The 18951-nt window shown below is 40.3% G+C and overlaps 1 protein-coding gene across 3 annotated transcripts in view; it reads right to left on the bottom strand.

The window, feature by feature from the left end:
• Nucleotides 1-12492: 12492 nt before the first annotated feature.
• Nucleotides 12493-18951, bottom strand: part of CNTNAP4 (contactin associated protein family member 4) — a 250253-nt gene continuing 243794 nt past the window's right edge. For 2 of the 3 annotated variants that reach the window (XM_042969646.1, XM_042969647.1), the window contains 2 exons: nucleotides 14738-14837; nucleotides 12493-14533 (listed from right to left, as the gene is read on the bottom strand). In XM_042969646.1, coding sequence (XP_042825580.1) covers nucleotides 14437-14533; nucleotides 14738-14837 — 197 coding nt within the window. In that variant the 3' untranslated portion in view covers nucleotides 12493-14436. Of the gene's footprint in view, nucleotides 14838-18951 lie in introns of all 3 variants that reach the window. The other variant, XM_042969648.1, reaches the window with a different exon arrangement.

The following is an 18951-nucleotide window of genomic DNA, read 5'->3' as shown; positions in this document are numbered from 1 at the left end:
TAACAAAACCCCGGCGGATTTGATCATATGAAACTCAGTGCCTGACCACAAGCTTTGCCTGGGGGCCATCGCCAAGGAGGCTGATTCTGGAACAATCTGAGTAACAACGTAAATAGGGTACTGGATTAGAACTCATCCAGTAAAATAAATATGCAGGTGTCCATACTCACATTCATTAAATAGTTAAAAGGTAGAGAAAGGTGGTTCTTCTTTAAATGTTAATTTTTGAGAGAAAGAGAGAGAGAGAGCACAAGTTGGGGATGGGCAGAGAGAGGAGGACAGAGGATTCCATGCGGGCTCTGGGCTGACAGCAGTGATCCCGATGTGGGGCTTGAACTCACGAACTGGGAGATCATGACCTGAGTCGATGTTCCGACCCTCGACTGACTGAGCCACCCAGGTGGCCCTGAAAGATAGTTCTTCTTTAAAGAAAAATTCCAATTAATAAATGTGGAAGCAATGAGGGAAATGTATGATCATCATAAGGAATATACCTCAGTAATAACGGTAGTGGGCAGGATCCCCTAAGGGATGCTAAAATCAGTGGGTGAAAATTTAAGGAGAAACAGGACATCAACATAGGCTAAAAGTAACCTCATCAAGGAGAAACCCAGTGGTGACAGACACCACGTTAACCAAGAATTTGAGGCCCATATTGCAAGTAACAAGACATACTGACATCATGTACCCCAGGCTGTTATGAACTGAGGACATAACATCTCTTCTGTGGTATTCTGCCCAAAAAATGCATAAGCTCGATTTAATAATGAGAAAATATATGGCAAGCCAAGATTGAGTGACAGTCTACAGAATGATCAGTTATTTAAAAAAAAAAAACAAACGAGTCAAGGTCCTGAAAGACAAGGGTAGACTAAGGAACTATCATAGATGGAAGGTCGTTAAAGACCTCAGTTGCTATATGCAATCAGGGATCCTGGGCCGCGTCCTGGAACAAAAATAGGATATTAGGGGGCACACTGGAGAAATTTCTATAAACTCTGTGGGTTAGTATCCAACCATAATTTCCTGGTTCTCCCAACTGTTGTTAACATTAGGGAATCTGAGTGAAGGGTAAATGTGGATTCTGTACCAATTTTGCAACTTTTCTGTAAGCCTAAAATTATTTCAAATAAAAACTTTTTTTTACAATTTTTTAATGTTTATTCTTGAGAGAGAGAAAGAGAGAAAGCGAGCGAGTGCCAGTGGGGGAAGGGCAGAGAGAGGGGGAGACACAGAATCTGAAACAGGCTCCAGGCTCTGAGCTGTCCGCACAGCCCGACATGGAGCTCCAACTCACAAACTCATGAACCATGAGATCATGACCTGAGCTGAAGTCAGACGCTTAACCAACTGAGCCACCCATGCGCCCCTTTAAATAAAAACATTTTTAAAAAGAGACATGGTATTTTCATGTGGCGCTATCCTTTCTTGTGCCATTTGCAGATTAAACCTAGCACACAATGGGGACATTAATTTCCCTCCTGGAAAATGCATTTGAGTTTACGCTTCTGAAAGTTCTGCTGGTGTATGAATGGACACATCCTCCCATGTAAACTGCCAGGTCTGTGGATGAGTGAAAAGTCTGGCTTGATTACTAATAAAATGTGTTTATTATAAATGTAGTTACACTCTTCAAACATTATAATAAGTAAAAGAAAATTACTGATGAATATAGCACGCAAAATGAAATGTTAATTGCCCATAAGTGTTATTGTGGGTAAATTGGTATTGAACGAGGGCTACATTTTTAGCACTAATGTATATAATGTGACCCATTTAAACCAATTTCAGTACCTCAAAAATAAAATTTAGCAAATTTAGGGCATTGAGTAATTGGCTTTCATTAAGCTTTTCTTAATTGGATACTTTCTAAATAGGTTTATTAGTGATCACAAAATGAATCTATAAAGCAACTTGTAAAAATGTAGAATTTGCCATGTAATGGACGCTGTATTCATGGTTATTACTATCAAGAGAAGTTGGGCGTGTGATAGATAAGCTACGTGTTGCTTAATGTTTGCGTTGAGGTATTTTATTGTTCTAAATGGGGAGTAAATGTCCATTTAAAAAGAAGAACAATAGTCAGCAAGCTGCGTAAGAAATGACAGGAGGACTGCCTGCCTTTCTCCCAATTTTAATCAAGTAAATGAAAGCAATCACCCTCCATCATCCTGCCCGCCAGAGTCACTCACAAATGGGGCCCTGCTGACTCCTGGGTGAGCCACAGCAGGGCTGCTGGATTCCAGCTTCTCCCCAGAGCCAAACATCCAAGCAACAGGAAGCATCCTGCCCAATAAGAGCTTTCTCTCTCCCTCCCTCCTTCTCTCTCTCTCTCTCTCTCTGCCTCCACCCTCCCCCAATCCATGTGGATTTCAAGTGAAATAATTTCCAAACCAAACAAAAATATTCCAATTTCAAAACACACCCAAATTTTATACTAGAAAACGTAAGTTGCATAATTGCACATTGTGGAAGGTCATGGCAATACAGGACCTCCAACTTTTTTTTCCACTTCAAACACATGGTCTGATTTATTAGGCTCAAACTGTACCCTTTTTCTTTTAAATGAATCCAAATGCTCATGACAGTGTTTGCAATGGTGACCACATATTGTATCCCTCTTACATCGACGCAAGGAGAGAGAGCGTTGCATCAGATAACTGTTGAGCGAGGAGCTTTCGATTCTACGTAATGGCCTGGAGAATATAGAACGGACTGAAGTAAATGTCTTTGGCAGCCCTCTGCTTATGAAATACAGGAAAGTGGGGTGAAGGCTAATGTATTTTATTAAGAGCAAATGAGAGATACAGAGCTAGACAATGTAAGAACTGTGACTAGAGAACAAAGTTTTCCATGCACACACATTTGCCTTTTGTTTTGCTCTGTGTTAGCCTGCAAGATAGTAAAAGAAGATTGATTTTAGTAATGGCGGAGTATTACATGAGACGCTGATTAAAAAAGCTTTCTTGGTAAGTACAGTGGCGTGGGGATGGGTAAATCTATTTTGTAATAACAGAACTTGCGTTTCAATGTGACGAGGGATCCAGCTTGGGAGGTAAGCATAGTTATTCGTGTCTGGCATCTGTCTTCCTTTGTCAGGGGGGTGGGTCACCAGAAACTGACCCTTGAATCACATGTATACAGAAAACAACCAGTTCTAAGTCATTATGTATTTAATGGATGTATATTCAGTTAACTCTATTGGGTGGCTGTTAAACAGCTGGCCTTGCACTTGGTAATGGGACTGAACTGGAAACACAGAGAGCCCATCTCTTGATCTCATGGGGCTCTTTCTCATGGAGAAGGCACACAAGTGCTGTGCTTTCAGTACGAGAATTTGACCTTGAAATGGAGACCAGGGAAAGTTTTGCTGGAAAATAAAATGATGCTCAAAATGACGGAAATGAATCAACTAATTAGTTCAAAGAGAAAGGGATTTACTACAAAGGAATAGCAAATTCAAATTTTATGTGATGGCGACAGGGGATGAATGGAAAATAAATAAAACTGAACTGAAAGAATATTAGTGAAGAAAAAACAGGAGCGATTTGGTTCAGGTTAGCCATGTGATTTATCATCAAAAATGGAATATACGCTCGATAGTGAACTCTGCTACATTTGTAATTAATCTGGGACAATCAGCATAACCCGTATGGGTTGGACAGTCATCATGTCCTCTATCCTCAGAGCAAAGAGTGAGCGTACGAGATGACAGAAGCAGAGAGGTCTGCAGAGCAGAGAATTGCCAGGAGGCTGGGAGGGCACAGTCCTGGTGCGATAGATGAGTTAGGAAGTCACTTCAGTGGACTATCCAAAAGACGGGAGGGGTGGAAAAAGAAAGAAGAAGATGGGTTTCTGATACATTTAAGGGAGGAGCAGACATAGCTTGGTGATCAATCTGATGGGGATTATGATGAAAGGGGCCTTCTGGTTTGATTTTAGCTTCTGCCAACAAGGTGGATGATGATGCAATTCCACAAGGCAGGAAGCAACGGAGGAGGCCAGCAGCAGGGAGCTACAGGTGGACACTGTGTCGGGACAAGGTTTAGGCTTAGAGCATGGACAATGAGGTGAATTTTCATGGTAACTCAATGGTGAGTCCATAGAATATACCAGAGAGAGTATGCCAAAATCTTCCACCTGGTCTTCTACGAGGATGGATGTTCCCAACTTCGGGAAATCAACTGTCAAGCACTTTGTCCCGGAAACGACTTGGAAGCCTGGCCCTATGCTGTCTGGGTAAAAGTTTCCACTAAGTAATATACATTGTGTTCACCCTGGGGCAGGAAGAAATCAGGTGTTGGCAAGGAACTGCCCTTCACTTGGCTGTAGTCATTATGTTTGGTGAGTGGGAAGGAGATCATACCATCCTGGGTGAGAGAACAGCTGGGCAGAAGACTAAGAAGAACAAGTCACTGGAATGGCATGATCGGGGGACTCTAGGAACCATGATAATTGATATCCAATTGAATTCACTTGTTCTGCATTACAATCACTTTATATTATTTCCATTATGTCCATATTTTTTTTCCTGAAATGCTGTAGTCTGGTCTTCCCTGTATTTGGTGAATTAAAGGAAACCCAAACTATAGCCAGACAGAAGCTGGTCAGGAACAACAGAGATCATCTACTGAGTTTAAATTATTTTTTGGTCACTAGACTGATGATCCAATGTGGGCATCTGGCTGAAGGAACTTTTAATGACCAAGATGGGTTTGTAGAACATGACATCATTCTTTCAGGGCCTCCAGAAAATCTTGGGGAGGGGGGTGATGAGGTATCCACTTAAAAGATCCAACTTCCTACAGTCTCAAGATAGGGGCTCAAACTATTTTTATTTGGATATGAAGGGAAAGGATGGTATCTGAAGGCTGAGGGAATTAGGTTGAAGTCTGCCTTGGTTTCCCTGAGCTGTCTGGGAGCCAGTTGGAGATTCTATACCTTTCCAGACCTACTTCTTCAGTAGAAAAATATTCGCGTGGAAAAAAAAAACAGTTGCATATGTATATGGGTAAGTATGATTTGTTTTGGCAATTTAGTAGCAATTTTGCTTGTTCAATATTAATATCTCAGAAAATATTTCCCTTCAAATTAAAGATTTCAAGGATAAGACTGACTCTATGTTTATATTATGTTTTACAGTTTAAATTCTGTAGCTAAGCTTCAATTTCATGAGAGAAGCCAATAGAAAAGTAGAAATTGCTTAAAGAAGTTTTCAGAGGCACTTTAGCACCATATCAATTTCATACATCATGAAATTTCAACTATGGTAAGGCCGAAGTGTACTAAATTTCCACTAAGAAAGTCATCAGGAAAGATAAGAGATTTTCTAGCTCTTATACAAATTACAGGTAGGAAATAAATGTGTATTCAGAAAATGTGATACCATTCAGCACCTATTATTAACATTATCACTACTATAATTCATAATATAAAGATTCAACCTAAGTTGAAATGAGTTTGGTCAGTATTTGTTTTAATTTCTGAATATTGTTTGTATGATAAAATGCTTTCATTATGTTTAGCTTATGTTCTTTTTTTTAAATTTTTTTCTTAATGTTTATTTATTTTTGAGAGAGAGACAGAGTGTGAGTGGGGGAGGAGCAGAGAGAGAGGCAGACAATGAATCTGAAACAGGCTCCAGTCTCTGAGCTGTCAGCGCAGAGCCTGATGTGGGGCTCAAACTCATGAACTGTGAGATCATGACCTGAGCCGAAGTCAGACGCCCACTGACTGAGCCACCCAGATGCCCCTAGCTTATGTTCTTTCATATAACTACAATCCTACTCTAGAAGATGCCATTCTATGATAATTTATTTGGTGCTATAGATTTCTACTAAGAAAAGTTTGTCAAATGTTGCAAGCAAATGAAAAACTTATTGCAAAGAGTCTAAATCACCATGACCATTTGTAACCATCTTCTTTTAATATGTATTTTGGAAGAACAGGTCATTTCACTGCTCAATTAAAAAATTAATTTGTTCTTGTTGAAAATGCAGAGAAACATGAATCATTTATAACAGCTTGTTTTCAATGAAAATATGAATTCCTTCACAACAACATAATTTATCAGAAAGTTTCTTCCGTGAACAGCTTGGAAGCAGATGTGTTAGTTCAATGGGTCTAAAACCATACCTAGCATCAGCACATGGAATAAAGACATTATTTTATCAAGAGCAAACCCAATTTAGTGTGGCATGACATAATGAATTATAATAAGGACTGGTCTTTCTAGTTTATGGCTTGATAAAACAGGTATTATTGGTTTCTTGACTTTTCAAACAACAAGTGTTAGAGCCCCTAACTGTCAAAGGCAATATGAAGCCAGGAGCAAATCAAGTGATGAGCATTGTTAAACTTTACTCAGGAGGAGGGAAGGGTAAGCAAGGAAGCTGGGGCCACGGGAGGAGTTCCACTCTGGCTAGATTCACTGGCTATTGGCATTTCTTCCACATAAGGAAGGTAAGAAAAAATTATGTAAAGAAATGGCTGAGACATTACGTACCCGACTCATGAACTATGGGGACAGGTAGTTACTTCATAGGAATTTCACACATAAAGCCATAAAGGGACACCTGACTATAGATATCTTTCTAGAAAAGTTCAAACAAAAAGGATCTGGAATAAACGACATCAGGCCACTTGGATGGAGAAAACCACAGAAAATGGGGGTGTTGCAGGCACACTAATGGCCCCCTCAAAGCTGTCCACATTCTAGCCTCTGCATCCTGTGAATATGTTACCTTCCCTGGCAGAGGGGAAGTAGATTGCAGGAGCCCCAGTTGCAGCTGTTGTACCAGATGTTGGCATTTCTGCTAGAGTAACATCGTCTCAGGTATAGAGTATGTGGATGTTGATGTGAAAAATGTGTTCTTTTCCAACCTATCAGAATGGAGATTTAGAAGCACTCTGTAGTCATCTGGAATGGACAACAGTCTTGCCCCAAAAGCCATATGAACACTTCCTCTCCCTGCCATAGTATACTCCAAAGAGACCTGTGTCATTTGGACATCCTGTGGAACATACTAGTCTATTATATTGGCCACCCAATCATACAATGATTAAGAATCAAGTGTTTTAAGGCATCAAATGGCCTATGCATCAAATCTAGCCTACTTCTTACGTTTTACATAGCTTTGTTGGGATGCAGCTATACTTTTTTTTTTTTTTTTTTTCTTTTCACATTGTCTATGGATGCTCTCACATGACAATGACAGAGTTAGGGATCTGTGGCATAAGCTTAACCCATTTACTATCTGGCATTTTAGAGAAAAAGGGCATGCTGGGACCTCTCTCCACAGTCAGTAACAAAGTATTTCATCTCTCATTTCCCACTATGAAAAAGACAGCACAGTGCCTAGTAGGCTTCTTTGGGTTCTAGAAGAGAAACACTTGGGAATAGGGCTGTGACCAAATATTGGGTAGCATGTAAGGCTTCAGCCAGCTTTCAGTGGGGCCCAGAATAAGAACAGGTTCTACAGTGGGGTCTAAACAACAGACATGAGGTCCAGCCCCTTGGACCACACAATCCTGCAGACCCTACGTGGCATCATTGGTGGAAAAAGACGCTATGCAGGTTTCCTTGGCCATCACCAACGGGAACATCACATTGAAGAAATGCAAGGTTTGAGAGCCATGCCACGTCGTCTGCAGCAGACAAATACACAACTCTCTAAAAAATCTCCTGATGTTCTACTGAGCTCTGCTAGAGAGGAAGTTCCTCACATTGGGATGGTAAATGTGGGCAAAATCGCTGGCTTCTCTCAGACTCACCAAGTCACAAGTTATGTGGGCTCAGCAGAAAGCCAACATAAATTGGAAACAGTGTATGTGGGATCAAGCATGAGTAGGCACTAAAAAGCTGCACAAGCCACCTGCCCAGATCCTTAAGTTATCCACTACTCTTCCCCAGCACTGTTTGCTCAGCTTATGATGCTTAGAGTTGCATGAATGGTTCCTTATTACCAACTGCTAGAGAAGTGAAAAGTGTGAACTGGGTGAATGGATGGGTAAGCTTAGAATATGAGTGCAGGCTGAAAATGCAAGGTAACACCACTACCATTCCGGTCAGAGGACCACAGAAAGATGGTGGTGAGGAGAAACCTCCACATGAGCAGAACTTTTGGATGGTGCCATAGTTATCCACTTTGTGTGAAAGAAATGGCTCGAGGTTATAATATATATGGACTTATGGGCAGTAATTTGGCCAATCTGTCAAGGACCTAGAAGGAGATTGGGAAGATCAGAGACAAGAAGGTCTGAAAGAGAAGCAGATGGACGGAACTATGGGATGGGCATGAAATGTAAAGATCTTTGCCCACCAGAAAGCATATGCTGCCTTGAAATAATCACTAAACAACCAAATCAGACAGAATGACTAAGTATCAACCAACCTCAATCACTCGCCACTGAAGGAACTGCTAGTACAATGGATGTATGAACAGAGTAGCCGTGGAGGCACGAATGGAAGCTATGCATCATCAAGCAACATGAGCTCCCACTCGTCAGGGTTGATATAACTACTGCCACTCCCGAATGGTCGAGTGGTCAGCAACAGACACCAGTGTCCATTCCCCAGAACGGTTCCCCTCTACAAAAACACCAATTTTGTGGCAAGTTGACTACATCAGATCTTTTCTACCCTGAAAGGATCAGAGATTACTTTTGATTGGAATCATTTCTTATTTCAGAGATGAGTTGTCTTTATTGCCTGTAAGGTATCAGCCAACACCACCTGTGGGGGATCTACAGAGACCTTCTGAAGGTATGATATGAAAGGACCAGCAGTCTCACGGAAATGTGCTCGTTCCCATGCATCTCTGCTGTAACGTGGATCTTTGGCTGAGGCAGTGTTATGTGGGAGGCTATGTCAGGAGTAATTGTCCCTGATAAGTGATAAGAGAGAGCTACTTTTACACTTTGGGGACAAGGAGGAATATGTTTGGCCTCTAGATACTCCTTTGACCAATTTTAATGGTAAGTGCAAAAGAACAGCAGCTACAGCTGGAGAGGTCATAGGAGGCAATGGTTCAAACTCTCTGAAGAGCTGTTAGCTAGTACAGGAGTCCTGCACAGGCAGCAGTGGAGGGAGAGAATGAGTACCAGTGGCAGCCAAGAGATCACTTGCAGGGGCAGGATATGTGGTTCGTTCTGTCCTCCTTCCTCATGTAAGTTTCCCAGGAAATGAGGCTCGCCAGAGTCCTGAAGGAGCTGATCCCAGAACACAGATGATGATGGATCTGAGCAGCACAGGGGCAAACCCTCAGGGATGATGAGATGTGCCACCCAGATCCCTGGGGCAGCACTGAACAATTTCTTTTCCCCAGATGCTGAGCAGCATTTGTTCTCCTTCCTTAGGAACTGCTGAGGCTGAAGAGAGCTGTTTGTCCAAGTTCATTACCCACTTCCCCAGGCAGTCAACATCCAGTGCCTGGCTGAAAGGAGAGTGTAAATGCCCAGCCCCCTCACTCCCACTCAGGACATCAGAGTTGGCTGAGCCCTTGTGACAGCAGCACAGGTTGGGTGATGGGCCCCATCCTTCCTCCTCCCCTCCCCCACAGATGTTGATCCCAACAATTCTCCCCAATAAATGTCCTTTGTGATAACCACTGCCTTGGAGTTTGCTTCCCAAGGAAGCTGGCCTGCTACATCATGTGATGAAGAGATGGGGGCAGCTCACAAGAGGCATCTAAAAGAGCTGAGAGGGATGGGGAGGCGATATGGTAACAGAGAGCTACGTTTCCTTGCAAGATTTCTTGTGCTATTTCATTTTTTTCAATATATTCACGTATTTTTTAACAAAAAATTTAATGTTACAAATAGGAAAAAGACTAAAAGGCTATTGCACTGGAGAAGCCATTATAATCTGGGTCAGACTGTTTTCCATCCCATTTATTTTCATTTGCAAATCTTCAAAACCAGTCCCCAGGGAAGCTCTTGCCACACCAAAAGTCCAGCTCTCTTAGCTAAATTATATGCAGACTGTTTCACAGTTCATATTTGCTTTGTCCTCATTTGGTATTCCTTCTTGTACACATGCATACGCTCACTCACACATGTCCCCAACACATAGACAGTCGGCTTCTGTTCCTTCTGTTCTTTTTCTTCCGTTACCACTCTCCAATCACTCAAACTTGGGAAAAATAAAGGACGACCAGGACATCCTGAACATATCTAGTAGATCCATCTCATAGTCAACACAAGGACCAGAAAGCCGATCAATCGACTGAACGTTGTTGACGTAAATTGGATCTATTTCATCTTTTCTTCTGTTATAACGAAGATATTTGATGCCTTGATCCATCGGGTTGAGCTCGTATGGTGTATTTCATGACGATACAAAGTGCTCCAGTTATAATCGTCTCTCCTGGTGTCGAGGGCCATAAGCTTACTAAATATTTTTTAAAGAAAACCAAATCTATCAATGGCAATGACCTACCAGATAAAGATCTATGTTCTTTTTAAAGGATATGGGAGAGATCTAGAAGTATAGGTCATTCTGGACAAAGAGGACACCAAGATCCTTCAATTTTTCCATGCCACTAAATAATTGCCAAAACTCCAGGTCTTGGAAGTACTAAGATCAGAAACACGTGGGAACAAAAGGAAATTCCCATCACGGTTTCATCACTTCCACATTGCTGACGTGTCCTTTTGGGGACACCACCTCATATACCTGTGTCCTGGACATTTCATCTGTAAAACTCAGCTGTTCACACTAATATGTATCGTACAGTAACACATCTGTGCTCTCCAGTTGCCTGATGGACCCCATTCCCAGATTCCATTATACATGAAAGATAGTACCAATTAATTAAAGTGGATTTTGTGAAAATTTATAAAAGGGAACCTCATTTAGAATGGAGGCAGGAGGCCCGCAGGGCACGCTCATGCCCTACCCCTCCTCAATTACAGACCCAAGAGGAAAAGACCACCTTGCGTGGGAAACTACTTCACTATTCCCAGCAGGAGGAATAGGAGGAAGGAGGAAAAAAGGATTTCCTCTTCCCTGACCCCACCTCCCCCTACACACCTCCTGCAACACAGCCAATGACAGACAGTCACAGCTCAGCCAATGAGAAGCCCCTACACTTGGAACTCCCAGTTTATTCCAATGGACTTGTTGGTAACAGCCTTTCCAACCTCCCTGCCCCCTTTCCTCTACAAACAGCATTCCTCTTCTTTGTCCAGGCAACTTGCCTATCATTTTGCCATAGCTTGCTTATCCCGAATTGCATCCCTGCTGTTCCCGAATAAACCCACTTTTGCTGGTAGAATAACTGGCAGTTTTATTTTTTAACATTAACAATTTTTTTTAATTAAAAAAATTTTTTTTCAATGTTTATTTTTGAGAGAGAGAGAGAGAGAGAAAGAGAGAGCAAGCATGAGCTGGGGAGGGGCAGAGAGACAGAGAATCCAAAGCAGGCCCCGGGCTCTGAGCTGTCAGCACAGAGCCCAACACAGGGATCGAACCCATGAATCGTGAGATCATGACTTGAGCCAAAGTTGGATGCTTAACTGACTGAGCCACCTAGGCACCCCAACATAAACAATATTAAATAACTGGCTTCTGTTTGGTCGTCAGGTGTTTACCTTGCCATCTAAAGAATTTATTAAATGTGTTTCAAAGAGTGACACTTGAGAAAGGATTTTTTTTTTAATATTTATTTTGAGAGAGAGAGAAATCAAGCACAAGGGGTGGGGGGCACAGAGAGAGAGAGAGAGAGAGAGAGAGAGAGACAGAGAGGGAGAGAGAGAATCCCAAGCAGGTTCTGTGCTGTCAGCAGAGGAACCATGAGATCACGACCTGGGCCAAAATGAGGAGTGGGACGCTTAACCAACTGAGCCACCCAGGAGCCCCCTTGGGAACGGAATTTTTTAAAAACGAAGCTATTTGCTAGAGTGGTCAAGGGCCATTTAAGTGGCACGGCTTCCACAAAATTAAGATGTCATTTCCCACAGATGACCCCTATTTCATAGAGGCGAGTATTCAATGCCACATTAACTCCACTCTATTTGCATATTAGCACATTGGAATTTAATGAGATTTAGAAAGTTCCTCTTCTTAAAAAGAGAATGTTAATTATATATTGTGTTCCTGTGAAATCACAGATAAGGGACTTTTTAAAAACTTTTATATTATAGAAGGGTGCACAGTATCCTTCGACATAATCTGGTCTGTCAGTGTAGCCTCACTGGCCAAGCTCTCTGGAAGTAAAAGGATCGAGCCCCGTTCAAACACACAGAATGTTTCCACAAACAGTTGCTGACAAAGGCTCGCCTCCGGCAAAACTTTAAATGTCGTTCAACTGCCCTCACCTGTCATAATCAGTAAACCTTTTTCTGTTTTCTCCTGCCATTTTTGTGTCCATTTCAAAGGAAAATACATGATAAATGCAGTTTTTGTTAATAATTCATAATAATCACGGGATGTACCGAAAGGCTTAAAAAACACAGACCGCCAGTAAAGGAGGTTGACATCTACACGTCTTTTTACTGTTTTAAGAAAATGAAAATCCAGTGTCATTCCCTCAGTTTAAACCTTTATACAACGTCTCTTAAAATATATCCTGCATTTTAACTTCAAAAATGCATTTTATTAAGAAAAAAGAAAGAATAGATTACAAACCCGGAACTGAAAATCATGACAAATGACGAATCAATGCGTTGTGAGGCCATCACGTTGCAGCTTCTAGTGGTGCGGACCACACAGTACCACGAGGCTTCACCATCTATAAACCTGTCTACACTCCCAACCAGGTTAATGCGGCTACTAAATCACATGAACACTTCTAACAGATTCAGGGCCGTTAGGATGCTTGCATTCAGCTTTGCATCAAATAAAAACTAGCACTTCTGTGTTCGATTCTTCAAGTCTTTCAATTAAAAAGAAGAAAGTATGCCACTCATCAACATCGGTCCTTCATAAACTACTATGTTAATTCATATCCTAAGATTTAGTCAGGCATTTACAGAAACAGCAAAATGGATACAGAGCTATGGAAAAGACAGGCAGCTTTTGTAAGGAGGTTGAGAAGGAAAATAAGATGATTAATTTATGTATTCGCAAATTGTTCTGGTGTGGACGAACTAAGGGATCCAACTGTTCCTTGCCAGGCACCCGGGCAGCGTGATCATAAACAGCAAAGTGCCTTTATTATATAACTGGCTTATGAAATTTAAAGAGAACTACATGCATGCACCTTGTTTGCTTTGCCTCAAAACCAATTATTGCAACAAGTTTCATAAGGTCACTGATAATTCTATGATCTCTTGGTATGTATATACACCCTAATCAGAATGCACTAGTTAGCAGGTTATATTGATTGTTGGTACTTTTCGAGAAATTACCCCGTCACCGTAAATGAGAGATGACAGAATGGCAGACGAAGCATAAATCATGCAATACGCCATCACCCCATAGAGTGAGCACTCTGTAACCACTCAACTGCTTTTGGAGAAAGTAGGGGAGGGGGGCGTGGCTGCAGCTTATATTTTACAAAATCTGTCCCGGAGGTCAGGGCACAGAAAAATGTATGCCTGAAGGAGTATATGTTTTAGGATGGGGAATGGAGCTCTCCACTTCCAGCTGTCTTTTTTTTTTTTTTTCTAATACATAAGAAACATTCCCCATGGAATACAGTCAAGGGAGATCAAAGAAAATTTGGTGATAAACTTTAGAAAAACAGAAGAACAAACCTATAAAGAAAACTGGCATAAGGTTTGGGGAAAATATTCTCAGAGGTGTGTTTCATATGAGATATTACAGTTGTAAATAAAATTTGTGCATTGTTAAGAGTTGTGGTTTTTATGTTGACAAGTTGAAGAGTTGCAAACATTTCACATTCTTTGGGAAATTGGCATTATCCAGGGTCTTACCTCCCGCCACTACTGAACAATGATAGCAGATTATGAAAATTTTAAAAGGCAAGACATCGCACGCTGACAACCAAAGCACTTTCCGAGTCTGGTTGCATATGAATTTTACATTCAGAGCTGAAGTCTGACACTCAAAACCTAAGGTATTCCAAATCATTAAGAGAAGTCAAATAGAAAAAGAACAATCAAAACAAACCAATGACAACACAACATCTTTCAAGACTATTGATAAGCTGTATTGAATGTAACACAGAGAAAGGCAAAGGGGTTTTATATACTTTTGGCCACTGAAGATGCAAACACCAGCCAAACAGGATCTCAGAAGCATTTCCAGGTCTATTAATAACACCATAGGGACACTAAAGCAAACACGAGCATGTTCTCCAGTAAAGCAAGGTCCGTATTGTCCAATTTTGATTTTTACCTCTAACAAAACTTACGTACCACACGGTTGAGAGACCAGGGATACGGTCTTCACGTTTAAAAACCGTAGTCATCAAGCGAGTTAAACTTCCGTTTTAGATCCTATCAGAACGGTCGGAAATTAAGAGCGGTATCTCATCCCTTGTTCTGTAGAACGATTGCTATGGGAAATACATCCCTGGATGAGGCCTCCTGGAGCCATCTTGAGTCTGGATATGGCAAGACGGCAGTGCTGCAAATCAATTGTGTGTACATTCAGTGGAAGAACATGTTCTTGTCCGTTGAGAGCCCCCGGCTATTAAAACAGACTGTCGGGATTGTAAGTTAAAACACAGCTGCCAATCAGAAGAAGTACTCTTTCTGATTTTCATTGACTGCACTTTGTATATTAAGCTCACTTTTCAAAACAGCCTCGGCACTGTCTACATTCTCTGACCTTTTTGCCTCATTTCTTTTGTATAACCTTTTCTGCTGATAAATGCGAACAGCAATGGCAGCAATGCACAGCAAGATAAAGATCACAACCGCTATCAGACCTGGGGAGGGAAGAGAAAAACAACGCAAAGTCAGAACTTTTGTCCAAACGGAAGCCCTGCTGACTTTGTTGCTTAATAAGTCATGATAAAATCATTTTCTACATACATCAAGCATCTAGTAGATATGAATTAAAAATATCAAAACCTCAGGTATTTCTGGATCGGGCGGTGTCATAATATACCCGAGTCTGTCTATCTCTGAGTTCCTCTATCAGCCCTGGGGGTTCACCTCCGTTTATTCTGCATGCATATGATATTGGATTTATTTAGTGCATTTCCACTTATTTTTCAAATTTTTAGTGCATTTACATATAACGCAAGATGTTACTGACATGTCTCTAAGACCATGTGGTTGGTCACTGCATATTAATACACAAATTGTTATTATTTTAAATTTACAGATAGTAGTAATGTTATAAAATAATTAAATGTGTTTTTGTACTTCAATATTTAAACACTGTAATTCAGTTGATTCTCAATAGTCTGTCATACTGCTGAATAGGAGGAACAGGATATATGTATATGAATAATCCTGACTAGTGAAATATATTGACACAGATAACATAGATTATTTCGATTATTTCTGTAGGAGAAATATTGATATTTTGAAACATCTGGTTGTTAATAAAACATTTAAATACCACAATTCTTAGCTATGCCAACATATGGTTATCGACCTTGGCGTTACATCGGGCTAGTAGTTCTTCAAAGCGTGTTCTGTGAATCCCTGTTGGTCCTCAGGACACTTTGAGGAGATCCACAGGGTCAAAGCTATTTTCATAATAATTCCAAGATGCCTCTCTCATTGTGTTGACATATCCACTATTAATGTAAAACAGGGTTAGGTAAAATTCCTGGTACCTTCGCATGAATTAAGGCAAGGCTACCGAACCGTAAAAGCGGTCGTGGAATTCATAAGGCAGAAGGCGTTAGATTGCCAGGCAATCCCACAAAAAAGAAAAAAAAAAAAGCAAGCCAGATTCATTTTAAGAGTGTCCTTAATGAAGCCCTAAAAATTACTTATTTTATGAAATACTGACCTTTTGGCTATAAGCCTTTTTAACATTTTGGGCAATGAGGTAGAAAGTACTTTGGATGGATCTCCAAGTATGACGGCTGTCTCCAGGAAGAGCGCCTGTGTGAACAGCTGACTTGTGAGCTCAACTACTTACTTTTCACTTCATGGAACACCATTTTTATTTGAAAGAATGACTGACAAACTATGGTTGTTTTGACTTGGATATTTGGCAGATATTTTCTCTAAAACGTGTGAAGTGAGTCTGTCACTTGAAGAAAAACAACTGACAATATATGTCGCCAGTGATAAAAGTCAAGCTTTCAGATGAGAAAGAGAATGTGGAAAACTATTGCCTGTCACCATGAGTTTGAGAGTTTCCTAACACTTCGACTTTTCTGATGAAAACGGTGGAGGTATTAACCGATGAAGTTGTTTTCAGACAAAAATAGGCACAATGAAAACAGCAATGTGGATCAAGTGTCATATTGTAAAGCTAGGAATTCTTCATTCCAGTTTAAGTCGGGGGCATAGAACTCTAATGGAAACCGACCAAGCCAACACATTGAAGGTTCTCACCAATCACAGTGGACTCCTGAGCACATGATTTAATGGGCAATTAAATTCACTACAGCAAATTATATAATATTGCCAATGGCTAAGCCAATGTTAGGTTGGGTCGGGCTTACCTGAGAAGGACAGTAATTCCTTGCTCATATAAGTCTAACATAAATGTGACAACCAAATTCTGCACTTGAAATCTGAAGAATTTACTAAAGGATACAGTTATTTTTATTATTATTAGTCATATTAATAAATAATAATTTTAATCAGAATATCATTTGTTGTTATATATTTTGCCTCTCATCAGTTGAGTCGCTATAAATATTTCTATTGTCTGGCCTCTTAATTTAGGCCTCTTGTTTCAAGAGAGATATTCTGAATTATTTCAATATGAAAAACTGATGAGGTATAGTAGAGACAAGGCTACAGCAATTATAAAATAAATATCAATATTACAGTGGCCCAGACAGGACATCCAGATGGTCATAATCATGGGGGGACTCTGGAACTAGTTTGTTTCATATATGTGATTTATCTCCTTTAATTTGGGGAAGGTGTCATGTCAGGATTTGTCACATCCAACAAAAACCTTGATTTAACCTGCTATACCAAAAAAAAAAAAAAAAATACACTAAATAAAATACGGCAAACCACTGTGCTCTGTGACATTGCCATCTGAAGCTCTGTGTGAATGTTTTTATGAGGAAATTAGGTAGCTTTCTCTTTGTCTAATTCTCACCATCCATATCTGTGTAGCCTGGCCAGAAACCCTCTGTAATATCTGGGTCACGGTTAAAAAAGTCTTACTGAACAATTTTCCCATCTTACATTATTCAGTGTTTGTAAGTGAAGAAAAAGATGATCTAAAATGTAGAACATAGGGCGATTAGCCAATTTGGAGAAATTTTAAATGGATTAATTATTGTTACACAGTGGGCGCAATTTACGAGTAACGAGACAACGGGCGAAGAATTATACCGCGATGCTACCAGATGGAGAAACACCCTGGAGGATGATATTCTGTGATTTAGCAGATAAATTGCATGTGGTCCCAAGACAAGGCCTTCTGAGCTTCAACGGCCATGATCAACTGCTCTGCTTCTGAAGCTTTGTCTGAGCAATGAGCAGAAGCAGACACCACGTGTTCCCAGGCCCTCAGTTCCCAAGCTGCACACACCTTCCACACTGTCTTTCTCTGCTGTACGTATTTGAGCCAAGACAGATTTCAGAGATGACCTATAACATGTTTCCATTCCACAGGAACAGAGAATGACTTATCAATATACCCCTCCTATATTCTGTAAATATTACCAATGATCTTTGCCCAAAGCAACAATATTCTAAAGATTCAATATTGTGCTCTAATACTGGCTTGACTGTCCAGTCATTCTCTATGTATATCTGTGAATCTGTGTCTCCCTATATCTATACCAGTTAAATGTATGGAAAAAGCACCATTGGGAGACTGAGACAATTGCTTTGACAAGGAATCGTCATTTAAAATGTTAAGCACATTGGGGCGCCTGGGCGGCTCACTTGGTTGAGCGTCCGACTTCGGCTCAAGGCATGATCTCGCGGTTTGTGAGTTTGAGCCCCGCGTCGGGCTCTGTGCTGACAGCTCAGAGCCTGGAGCCTGCTTTGGATTCTGTGTCTCCCTCTCTCTCTGCCCCTCCCTCACTAGTATTCTGTCTCTCTCTCAAAAATAAATAAAAACATTAAAAAAATAAAAATGTGAAAATGTTAAGCACGTTAATTGCTATAGCTTCAAATGAGTTTTTACCACATAATGTATTTTTAATAATATATTAATGTATTTTCTTTTAGACACTCAGTTATTAACTACTCCTTTCGGAGGGATTTACTGTTGTTTGTTTTTTGCTTATCATATGACTAAATGGGAATTCTATCTTATGTATCTTTAATTTATACACCATTAATCTGATAAAAAGAAAAGCAACTGAAATGGCAATGAGGATGTTAACATCCTCACAAAGATATGACTAGTACTATTCTCTGTTTAAGTAAAATCCTAACGACTTCAAGGAAGTTGATGTCTGAACGAATAAAGATGTAAAAAAATAGAACAAAAATGGACCAGACATAAAGCCCACATAAACTGCCCAAGTTAAAGTGAAATCACATTATCTGGCAATGTAATAACTGTTTATTTTTTATGTTCATCTCATATGCAAAGTGTGAAGAAAAGGTGAGTCGCTTAGCATTTCCATTATCTGATTAATTACTTTCTAAAGATCATTCATCAGGAAGAAAAAGGTATATTTTGGGGGTAGGCTCTGAATAAATTGTGCCTCAGAGAACATGCTGTTTCATTGCCAGGAAGGTATACTTTAAAATTTTTTGTGTTAATTCTGCAATTTAAAATAACTACAAACCACTTTCCTTCCATTGGCCTAATATTTGATTAAAAAAATGCAACTAAAAGTGTTATATTCACTGATGTGAGCATCTAAACCACGGAAATACCCATTTCATTGAGTATTAACACAACATAAAATGTATGTTCCCAGTGTTAAT

Source organism: Panthera tigris, chromosome E2 (genome assembly GCF_018350195.1).
Source record: "Panthera tigris isolate Pti1 chromosome E2, P.tigris_Pti1_mat1.1, whole genome shotgun sequence".
Taxonomy (NCBI): Eukaryota; Metazoa; Chordata; class Mammalia; order Carnivora; family Felidae; genus Panthera; species Panthera tigris.
The sequence above is the reverse complement of the archived record's forward strand: the minus strand, read 5'-3'. Positions and strand labels throughout refer to the sequence as shown.